Here is a 12,245-nt window from a genome sequence, read left to right as displayed (position 1 = left end):
TCAATCAGTCTGGCTGCATGCAGAAAAACTATGTGCTTTAATAGAGAGGCACCAATCATCTTGTGATGAACTGTGATAGCACTGCACAGGACCAAACTTCTGATAAAATCCCAACATTTTAAAACATGCATAAAACAAATGTGATGTTTCAGTATGTCACCTTTTTCATCTCAATCATACCACCCAACACAACCCCCAAATCCTGGTAGAGCTGCAGTGCTGGCACAGTGTAATAAGCCAGGAAAATGTAGGGGCTGCTGCCAACACCACCACAGACATGCAGGGTAAACAATATGACCACAAATACAAGCACATCATGTTTGTTGACCCACAAGAGGTGCTGCAATTGCACTGCAATCACATAATAGCTGATCATCGTGGAAGTATTCTTCTGCTGGGCAGCTATAAAGAACACCATCCAGCCCAGTCCTTGCCAAGAGTCGCTCTGAGGCATCATGCCAACTACAATCACTGGTCCCTCAATCTGATCTGCAGATCAGCACTGTTGTCTCCTTGGAGTCATGTCTGAGTCTTCAATCCAATCCTCATTCAATTTCTTCATACTGGCCACTGATACCCTCACTTTGAGGCACACCCGAGCCGTATGTCTACATCTAGTCGAAGTTCTCCATGCTCAGTCACACCGGTCGCCTGTCTGTGTGCAACCAACCTTGCACCCTCCTCTGCCAACCACCTCATCAGTACATCTGAGGGAGCTATTTCTCCACAATAGCCACATCCATAATTGACTGGCTATGAGCCTCCACCTCACTGGTACATCTCTCCTGGATCATCCTCAATCCCTAGTGCTCATCACTGATACAGCTGCACCTTTGCCACCCTCGTAAGTAGTTTCCTAGCACAACATTGGTGCCTACCAGTGGATTGGAACCAAGTACTGTGTATTCAAGTCTGAATGACTTGTTTTGTTGTATTCCATTTGAGTGTAAATAAAGTTCATAGCTGTTTCTGCCTGGGGCACATTATTTGGCATGGCTCCCTCGGCCACAGCACAAAAGTATTCTACACATGGAGAAAGAGTCGTCCCAAACGTAGCAATGTTCTGTCTTGCTTATGTGCCTACTGATGGCTCTGTACGTCAACTATCTGGTGAGTTGTTAACTTTACTCCTTCCGTTATCTATAACCCACCAGCTGTTCCATTATGATACAAAAACACATTAGAAACAGTAATGCAACTATTGCTAATACTGCACAGAAGTGCCCGTTTGGCCACAGGCTGGTAGCTGCAGACAAAACTAACCTAGTTCCAAAGTAGTCTAATCTCAGGAAATCAAGAAGTAGCAAGCCCAGTATGCAGATGATGGGATATTAATGTATCATCTTTCAAGTGTGGACACTATTTCTGCAAAAAATATATACTAAAGGATTATCAAAGTTCTTATTTCAGAAATTAACAGGTATGTACAAGAACGAGTTAACAATGAAATTATAGTTTACTAAATTAAAAGAATGGTGCGCCAAATGAAGTCGTGAATAATGTCAAATATTTTAGTAATAGAATCATTGACAAACCAATTCTCCCATTTTAAATATGCCTCAAGAAATGAAAGAAAAGAAAATGGCTCTTACCCAGATACCTCCTAAACCAGTTTTTGTGTACTGTGTCTCCATATCTCTCACATGCAGCAAATGTTTTCTAAGGCAAAACAAACTTAGAAGAATTCCTTGGAGTCTTATGGTCTTCACTTTTATGTAGTCACGTTTTGTTAATACATCTCTAAAAATAAAAAAAATACAATGACAGCATTAATGATACTTAACATTACTCTTTAATAGTTATTCCAACAGGCACAGTTTTTTCAAATTGTTTGAAGTATAAGTAATTAGTAAATAACTGTTCATACATTGCAGACATGGACCGTAAGTCACAAAATTCAGCATTATTTTTATATATGATTTATTTCATAGTTTATAAAAGAATAAAGAACAGGGTAATGAAAATAGTAACAACTGGCTGAGGACTTACTTATGATAACTGGTGAATATCAGTTATCAGTGTCATGACTGAAGTATTAATAGCGAAACACACACACACACACACACACACACACACACACACACACACACACACACACACACACACACACACACACACACACACACACACACACACACACACACAAAGGAGGGACAGAGAGGATGGAGGGGATGGAGGGGGGAGGGGTAGGAGGGAAGGGTTCAAATGGCTCTGAGCACTATGGGACTCAACTTCTGTGGTCATAAGTCCCCTAGAACTTAGAACTACTTAAACCTAACTAACCTAAGGACATCACACACATCCATGCCCGAGGCAGGATTCGAACCTGCGACCGTAGCAGTCACGCGGTTCCTGACTGAGCGCCTAGAACCGCTAGACTACCGCGGCCGGCTAGGAGGGAAGGGGAGGGAGGGGTAGGAGGGTGGAAGGGAGGGGGCAAGGGAGGGGGCAAGGGAGGGGAGGGGGCAAGGGAGGGGAGCGGTGGAACGGAGGGGAGCCGTGGAACGGAGGGGAGCCGTGGAACGGAGGGGAGCCGTGGAACGGAGGGGAGCCGTGGAACGGAGGGGAGCCGTGGAACGGAGGGGAGCCGTGGAAGGGAGGGGAGGAAGGGAGGGGAGGAAGGGAGGGGAGGGGTGGAAGGGAGGGGAGGGGGAAGGGAGGGGTGGGGTGGAAGGGAGGGGAGGGGGGAAGGGAGGGGTTGGTGGGTGGGTGGGTGGGAGGGGTCGGTGGGTGGGTGGGAGGGGTTGGTGGGTGGGTGGGTGGGAGGGGTTGGTGGGTGGGTGGGTGGGGTTGGTGGGTGGGTGGGAGGGATTGGTGAGGGGAGGGGGAAGGGAGGGGTTGGTGGGTGGGTGGGAGGGGTTGGTGGGAGGGAGGGAGGGTGGGTGGGTGGGAGGGGTTGGTGGGAGGGAGGGAGGGTGGGTGGGTGGGAGGGGTTGGTGGGAGGGAGGGAGGGAGGGAGGGTGGGAGGGAGGGAGGGAGGGTGGGAGGGAGGGAGGGTGGGTGGGAGGGAGGGTGGGTGGGAGGGAGGGTGGGAGGGAGGGTGGGTGGGTGGGAGGGAATGTGGGAGGGATTGTGGGTGGGAGGGTGGGTGGGAGGGTGGGTGGGAGGGTGGGTGTGAGGGTGGGTGGGAGGGAGAGATATTTTGTACACTTCTCAATATCAATTTCACAGTCACATGACAGTGTTTTAATTACTAACTAATGCATTCCTCTATGGTGCAGCTATAGCTGAAAAACACAACATATGCGATAAATTAAAACAGGACAGAAAGAATAAGAGTATCACACAAGCATCGAATTCATAGGTCAGCAGTAATATCAGGCAGAAGAATAAAATACTAACAAAACATTGGTTAAGAGGGAAATTTGCTGACGAAAGTAAGACAAGCAATAGTGATAATTATAAATACAGTATATAAATAAATTAAAAAATTTATTGCCCTTTTCTCGGTTCAACAAACTCTTCTTTATCGCTCTTTTATCCTGTCCCCTGTTGCTTTTTCACCTTCCTTGTTTCATCCGTAGCTCTGTTTAATTCTTCTTCCCTCAATTGTCTCTATTCCAATATTCATCTTCATGTTTTCCACAAATTATGGATTTGCCCTTAATATCTGGCATTTTTGATACATGTAACTCCTTTCCTACTGCTCCCCTCCCCCCAAAGAAGTGCTCCAGGATAATCTTATCCTTATAGCACTTTTGTTCTAATGGTAAGTAGTCTTCCAGAGACGTGCAGAAATAAAAATCCATACGTTCTTTTGAATATGCTCATCATTGCGACAATTTTCTCCTACTTTAACATGACATTTATTATTATTTTATCTCAGGCTGGATTCTGCTGCTGACAAATGGGATGGAACAATACATACACAGGAGTACCAGGGCTTGTCTTTTTTTCCTGTAACCCTTTACTTGGATAGATAAAGCCAACACCTCCTCTAAGATCTATCTGATTTGACAACAAGGAAAACATTCAGCTAAACAGTTGTTCTGCTACTGCCAGTACTAAATGAACAGCTTGTTTCAGAGGAGATTTAGCCAATCAAATGTTCATTGAGAATGCTTTGGTAGCTCAGATGGAGAGCACTTGCCCGCGAAAGGCAAAGGTCCCGAGTTCGAGTCTCGGTCGGGCACACAGTTTTAATCTGCCAGTAAGTTTCAAGTGTTCATTGATAGTCAGGCCTTAATACTATCTATGATGGTTGTTCAAAAATTTATCTATGAGCTTCCTGGAGTTTGTGCAAGTATATCAAGTAGTGCCAGCAATTTGGTCCCATGACAGGATACAACCATGTACCAGCTATGGTAATTACCTCATAAGTATGGAATGACACTGTGGAAATGATCTTGGCAGACAAGCACATTGGCTTTCTATTCTCATTAAATTTATTGGTGGCAAGGAGTGACAGTAACAAAGAAGGCAACAAAACAGACTTCCAGGGAATTTAAGTCAACTCAATGGTCTGCAAATTATGGCAGGAGGGACATGATGGTTAAAGTTGTTATCTTGAAGATCAAGCCACCAAATGTCCACAATAAGCATTCCCCTGATAACTTGAATCACAGTCCTATTTATTATTTTTTATGAACAGTAAAACTGGACTAATTTTGTGGCACAAAGTGAACTTCAACATTAGCAAAATAGTTCTCCAAAAAATTAATTTCACCATGTAACTTGGCTTTAAAAGATGCCACAATAAGTAAATGATCTTGCACAATGGACAAGACTTAGTTGTGAAGAGAGTATATTACATTCAATGTTTATGAAAAACTGAAGCACTGGAATTAAATACCAAGGAAGTTATTCAGGTGAGACATAGGTGCACTCTGTGAATAAAAGCAGCAAGGTATTATTAGGCAGACAGAAAAATGCTGATTGATGTTTGATAGCTGCTATATGTTTAATGCGCCTCCATTTTTTTAAAAAAATATCAGCATATAGTGTGTTTTTACCTGCCTATATAAAAGGCAATGTCCTCACTGACTTACTGATTGACCCACTACCACCCACCCAAAATCGCTAAGCGTAGAATCATGAAATCTGGTGAGGGTGTGGATCTTACATTTTACACATCATTTAAGAATAGATCAGTCGAAGTTTCACTCCTTAGGGGATGAAAAGTTTTCTGAAAATATATCATTATTAAAGCAATCTCGAAGCTAGAACTACGAATATTGGTATTTGGTTTTTCAGTCACAAATAAAACAACAACAACAACAACAACAACAACAAACTGTTTCAGTATTTTTGAAAATTCAACTGCTTATAGAGAAAAGTAGTGCGTGAAAGATTTTTTGAAAGTAAACCATCATCACAGAATTATTAATGACTTCTCAGTTATAAAAAACAGTTTTTAATGTTTTTGGAAATTCAACTCCCTAAGGGAGCAGAAGAAATTATTTCATTATGAAAGCATTTTCAAAGCTAAATCTACAAAAATTTGTATTTGGCTTCTTAGTCAGAAATAAAAACAGACAAGTGTTTGATTGTCTTTGGAGATTCACTCTCTCTCTGGTGGTGAAACAAGGGACAAAAATTTTTGAGAAAGACTGTCAAGTCTACACAAGCAAAGCTGACTTACTTGAAAACATTGGTCCAGGGATCATCAAATATGGCATCCATCAGAATGTTCTGAGGCTGCGACTTAACTTCTTGAAGACTGCAACACAATAAATTTGGGAATTATATGTTCAAAACTGAAATTTAAGAAAATCAAAAATAACATTACCAAATGTGAACAGTAATGAGGCCAGTGGACACAGAACAAATACTTTCAAATGTGAACTGTGCTGGAAGGAAACTATCACACATAATCAAAATGATTTTTAATAGAAATTTACACTATATGGCAAAAATTCTCTGGATTCTCATTACCTCTCCATTCTGGAGATAATGCTAAAGAAAGACTACTTTTTATAGTTTTACAGAGTCAAATTATCACTAAGTTATGAAACAGTGCAGCAATTTTTTTTCTTCATTCTTCATAGTGAATAATGAGTAGATGTTAAGTTTTCATGTGAATTGATGCTATTTGAAACTGACACTACTTCATATAATTGTGTAGACTTCCACAGTGCATTTCTTTGCTACCTTGGTGAGTTTACTTAAAGATGTTAAATAATTTTGTTTACAATCTTTATACGTTGTATTGTACAAACACCAAATTTATACTAACTGGATGACAATTTTTTTTAAATAATTTATCTTCAAACTGTTAGCAACTGTCTCTCGCACCATCATAGTGTTAAAAAGGTCAACACTTACAAATTTTGCAACGCTATCTGAAAATAGAAAGAGATAAAATACTGAAGTTTGGTATGGTATGGTTGCATATATCTGTAAAGAAAGTCAGTCAGCTTTCATCTACATCTGAGATTCTCCCCCTCATCATACTACTCCTAAGGTGTGAATCACCATTCCCCAACCCTCTCTCCTGCCTCTTTTTTTCCCGTGCTTACTCCACCCACCAGAACCTCTTATTTCAGTCTGTCTTATGAACTGCAGTCATGGCTCTGTGTTCTCATAGCAGTACAGTTCGTGTGTGTGTGTGTGTGTGTGTGTGTGTGTGTGTAAGGATTTGTCTATAAAGCTAGTGAAGTTTGCAGTCTTGTTTGTGTGCGTGTCTATGACACTCAACAGTTCTACAATTTTGTGAGTTGTAAATAAACCTATTTATGCTTTATGCTATTTTTGTTGAAAGCTGATATTCTGTGGCCATGGCTGTATACAAAATATAGATTGACTTTTACACAGAAGATGACAACATCCAGCCACTTTTTACAATGCTATTTATTTATTTATTTAAATAGTGCCGTTGCAGGTTTTGAACTGAAAGATTCATCTTCAGATGGTTAGTTCATGTTAAAATAAATTTTACATTAGCTACTTTTTGTTTTCCCAAACGACGAAATTTCCTTGAGGTGGTGGTGCCATTGAAAAATCCACACCATTATGTTCTCATGCTGACTGCTTGTGATCATGCAGCAACTAAGACTGTATGAAGTACTGTATAGTAGTGCATATTTATGCAGATAAACACCAAGAAGTTTCACCACACAGAAATATGTAGAGAAGACACGATACATGTTCCCAGCGATGATGTCTTACTACCCGAGTTCCTTCATGCTGCATTTACTAAGGTAGCAAGCCATAGCATGAAGTCACTTAAATGTGGTAAGGCTGATTTCTGAAGATTATTTGAAACAATGCAGTGCTCTTCAGTGATCATGAACAGCTACTGTAATGTCTTTGGTCCACCATGGCACCATCCGGCAAAAGGGAGGACAAGTAGAAAGGGGAATAGTAGTTACAGCAGCATAGCATCGTGTATGAGACATCTTGCAGAACTTCATTGATGCAACGTAACAGATGAGGTGAAGGTAACACCAAGAGGCGTACAACTGACAGTTTGCTCTTCAAAGCACCTAACATGATGGTCAGTCCACCTTGCAGTGCCAAGGAAGCAACAGGATCACTGGAAAGAGGCCACTGTCACAAATATTGTCACATAGTGACCTATCTATTGAAGCCATAAGATTTGGGAAAGAGATGGTCGTCGGGTCAATGACTGAAAAAGGAGCATGGTGGCAATAAAATGGGTAGGAGAACCATCACTGAGGAGACAGGTCATAGTAAGTAGCTGCTCAACTAGAAGGATTGTAACAGACTAAGTGGTACTCCCCCAAAGGGGATGGTGCATACTGATTTCCTAGAAAAGGGGAGTGGGCGAGTAGTTGGATTAGTGTTCAACTCAGTGCAAATAAGTGGCCTGCCTGGAGGTAAATAACGATTGCAAATGGTTATTGTTGTGGTTGTTTGCACTTGCACTGCTGTTGCTTCCAATATGGTATTAAGAGGAAGGCACATTTAAATGACATCTGTGCGAACCAATGTACAGACTCCCTCCAGATGCCCTCTCAGCGCCAGTATAGTTCTGACAATGCACTACACTGCACCTGGAGCATAGAGGAATAGTCATCAGTGAAGTGTGTTTCTTATAGAGCAAAGCAAATTGCAGAAGAGAAGCAAGTAAGGTGGAGTACTTCCAGCAGGTGACAGTAACACCAATTACAGTTCCACTGAATCATCACATTACAGGTGTCCAGCACTTGTGAAGGGCCAGGAGGAGCAGTCACACCCCAGGATCACAACCTGTCCCTGACACGGATGAAACCACATCAATGAGCATTAATTCAGAATCCAACAGCATGTGGGGATCTGGCACCTTCAGGATCATCAGATTAGCCTTGTCCTGATTCATCTTGTTCTCCTTCACAGGCTTTGAGATCCTTGCAAGGGCCTATCTGTGATGAGAGTGGGGATGGACGGGGAGTGAATACCTCAGGGACTGTCAAGCAATTGTTCCTTCAGTCACTGGCTCATGTCAGATCTACGGTCCATGAGTTTCCAGGGATACAGCGACCTCTGTCAACGGTAGATGCGGGAGGAGGAAGCTGCTCCTCCAAATGGGTGCAGGACATGGTTCCCGAAGATGATGGCACAGGGAACCATAAGAGAGGAGAGCAGTGAAAGACTGATTTGAAAGAAACTGAGGTAGTGGGAGTGATGGATGTGACTCAAATAACTGGCCACCTGAAGGTGTTCATATGTCTTTCATATCTCATTGTATGACAGCGGTTAATATATTTATATTCCTGTATTTTCTTTTCTCTCTTGTAGATCAGGCAAACTGGTGAATGCGAAGGATACTGTTCCATGGAATTGACACTCAGACGTGATTGTTAACAATGACTACCTTTGTGGAGTGATTGTCTGCAGCTCCCAAATTTTGGGTTTGCCATGTAGTGAGATGACATATGCCTGAAGCGTAAGCATTGGACGTGCCTCTTGGGTGATGGATGGTGGGACGTACACCTGTATCATGACTAACTTTTTCTGGGAGGGCATTCCCTTTAAAGGCACCTATACCTGTCTTATAATCCTTGGGACCCTTTTTGACATGGCAGATAAAATGCACGCCTCGTTGTTTGAGATTAGCCATAGCGCCTCGTCTGAGCATAAGATCTCTGTAGCTGATTCCTCTGCTACGCATTTTTGTGTGTGACACTAGTCACTGATATGTTGCCCAGACATTCACAGGGCTGAAGAGTTGTAGACTGTATCAGATGAGGCTTTAAGTAATGGCTATCTATCACACTTTTTCCAACGTCTTTAAGTGTTTTACAAGATATAATGGCTTCATCACAATAAAAGTATCCCCAACAGTTTGGTCATCCTTAGTATTGGAGAAATTTTTGCATTCCCAGACATCTGGCTTGTGCCTCTTCCTATGGAAATCCAGGGTAAGGAAAGAAGTGGGGTTATAACTGTCCACAACGAAATTTCTATACCTGTCTGATCAGATAAAGGTAACAGAACGGCCACTATTTTGCTGTAATTTAATGATATATGTGTGACATATCTGTTGTGGCACCACATATTCCAATCAACGGCTCTTCACAAAGGCACAACCTGGCCACAGTAAAGTCCATTTGACATTACATCTGTTGCCAGGACTCCTGGTGCTCCGGAAGGTGGGCTCCTTGGTACACATGGGTTGACAGCAGCTCAGGCATCAAGTGTTGTCCCTGTGTTGTCTGGGAGCTCAACCATAATAGCAGCTAACGATCACATCACACAGGATTGGCAACTGCATTGGCTTTGAAGTGCGTATAATATTCTATGCAGGTACTGTGTGCAGATGATCTTTAAAACTGCATGCAGTAGGTGCTATTTAAGGTGTCCTTCCACAGTCACCTGCATAGACAAAAAAAAAAAAAAAAAATTGGAAAATGAACATGAAACCAAGAAGTGAACCAAAGATTACTTCAGCCGGAAGGTGATGAATGAATACTCCAAGAAAAGAAAGCAGAACCTAGGGAATAGCCAGATCAACACCAAAGGCTACCACCATGAGAAAAAGAAAGTAAGTAAAATTCCAAAAAACATAATGTATATTTAGTCTGCATCAGAATGAAGGAAAACAGCATACACAAGTCATTAAAAATGTTGAAATACGGTGAAGTCTCTACATTTCCCAGCCCTGTACATCAGCTGCCAGGCGGTGAGGAGCACTTCATACACACTAATGTCACTTTTGTCCTACATGACAGCTACAACACAAGTAGCGGTAATTGGGAGTTACACTTTACTTTGTGCAAGTATTAATAAAGCTGAAACTGACACACAGGAAGCAAATGCATCAATATTTCATGCAGTCTAAAATGAAATCACTTACACATGAATAGGTTCAGTAACGTTCACTGAAATCAATGACAGAATTCACACATGGATACTACTACACATTATTATTTTTTTATCTTGAAAATTCACAGCAAACAATCTGGACCAGAATTTCCTGATTTATGTGGTCTGGAGCAACAGGCATACGATGTTACAGACAATTATTGAGGAAGAGACTGATGACCAAAATTTGGTCACCTGCAATCACAGCTCAAATACTCTCAATTCTATGGAGAAGAACTTCTATAATGTTTCCACATTGTCCTTTTACTTATATAGTCTCATATTCATGGGCTGACAACAGATTCATTGGCGTGTATGGTCACTACAAAACTTGATAATCATTTTTAGAGAATAATAATAATGATAGCTGAAAGCAAGGAGAGAGTCAATACTTCATGTCTCTGCAAAATTTTCTGAATAACTGACAGTCCAAATAGTCTTGAGTCAACAACAAATTATTGTTCTTAGAACATATAAACACAGAAATGCTAGGCTCTTTACAAACCTAGGTTGCATTCTTACAAGACAAGAAAAACAATTGTGTATTTGGATATTATATGCAAAAGTAATGAATTATGGGAAAACTGAAGGCAACATACCCTATAGCATACAAATCTGGCAACAAGTCATCAGTCATTTTATCGATTCCCAACATCTCTACGACATCTTCTTCTGGTTGTCGGGTGGCCACATTCCATGTTACCATGTATAACCTGAAACACATGACAGGAGTAAAAACCTCAGGAGAAAATGCTCATTAACCATCATCCCACAATTCAAATCCGGAGCAGAACAGCATGGAATATGTGAACACATTAAAATAAAACTTGTGATGATTGTATTTCGCCAATAATTAACTTTTACCCAACAATAAAGCCAGCTTAGCAGCCGAAAGGAAGGGTTCGCATTTCAATAGTTTTTCATGACGAACGGAAATAGGTCCTAAGAGACGGAAAAATACAATGACATGCTTTTGCTTGTTGGACTGGGCTCCAATTGGTCCGTATCTGTCTTACACACATGCGTTAGATGTGTTCAAACTTGACATGACCACTCCAGATAAACAAAGGAAGTAACAGTCGAACTTATGTCCAGTAATTTTCATTTGACAAGGCAAAAAATGACACCCAATATATGATTACTTTATTGATTTTTTTTTAGTATTCGATGTGAACTATTATTGTGCATAATATAGTACTGTTTGGAGATCATTCGCACTTAAAAGCAATAAGGCTTGCTAACAGAACTTTCTGAATCATATTTACCTTAATTTATCCATATTTGTTTGGATTCTTTCACCTAAAATCGGAATACCACCACATTACGTGCCTTACTCACTACTGACGGAATGTTGTCCACTGACAGATTCCCCTCAGCTTCCTTTGCGTCTGCAATCCCTACCCCTCCACATACCCGCACACGGGTTTCTCCGCGAAAAAAGCATTAAACAAGTCCAACACTTGAAAATCGATCTAAGAACTCGCCAAAACTATCGTATGATTCAGCGTAATCGAAGTAGCTATCGATATTTTTCACTTTGTCGATGTGAAACCGATTCACACTTGACGCCGACGGAATGGCGGCATCCACACAGTACGTCAACGCCGCGGAAAGCGAGGGATCGGAGCAGGACGTCACCGTCAAGGTTTCTCGGAAAGAAAGTTTTGACGTTGATGGGCAAAACTGTGTCGTCGTCTGTTAGCATCGGAAGTTAGCCTATTTTCGCAGCCATCACTCAGTCATATCAGTCTTAACTAAAGCGATGAAATATATTGTGAAAAATCGGCTTTTGCATGGGTTCGAGGGAAGCAATCTCTTCCATGGTGCACAAATTAGTTTTTGAAAGCAAGAATTCACAACTACTGCTGCACTGGACTTACTAAAAAATATAAAGGTAGCACTGAAAAGAGAGAGCATTTCACGGCATACCCCGTACGACCTTACTCAAAAAATTAAAATACTATGGTGTGGGAGGCGCTGTTACAGTTACCTTTCAGTGT

The 12,245-nt window shown here is 41.4% G+C and overlaps 1 protein-coding gene across 1 annotated transcript in view; it reads right to left on the bottom strand.

Moving 5' to 3' along the window:
* The window catches only part of LOC126261867 (phosphatidylinositol 4,5-bisphosphate 5-phosphatase A-like), a 76,752-nt gene extending 65,085 nt beyond the window's left edge, over positions 1–11,667 (bottom strand). Inside the window, exons 1-4 of the mRNA XM_049958575.1 lie at positions 11,511–11,667; positions 10,845–10,958; positions 5,582–5,659; positions 1,593–1,740 (exon numbers count right to left, since the gene is read on the bottom strand). Of these exons, the coding sequence (XP_049814532.1) occupies positions 1,593–1,740; positions 5,582–5,659; positions 10,845–10,958; positions 11,511–11,524 (354 nt within the window). The 5' untranslated portion in view covers positions 11,525–11,667. The remainder of the gene's footprint in view (positions 1–1,592; positions 1,741–5,581; positions 5,660–10,844; positions 10,959–11,510) is intronic.
* Between the last annotated feature and the right edge of the window lie 578 nt (positions 11,668–12,245).

This window comes from Schistocerca nitens, chromosome 1, assembly GCF_023898315.1.
Source record: "Schistocerca nitens isolate TAMUIC-IGC-003100 chromosome 1, iqSchNite1.1, whole genome shotgun sequence".
NCBI lineage: Eukaryota > Metazoa > Arthropoda > Insecta > Orthoptera > Acrididae > Schistocerca > Schistocerca nitens.
Note: the sequence above shows the minus strand (reverse complement) of the source record. Positions and strands in the feature narration are given on the sequence as shown.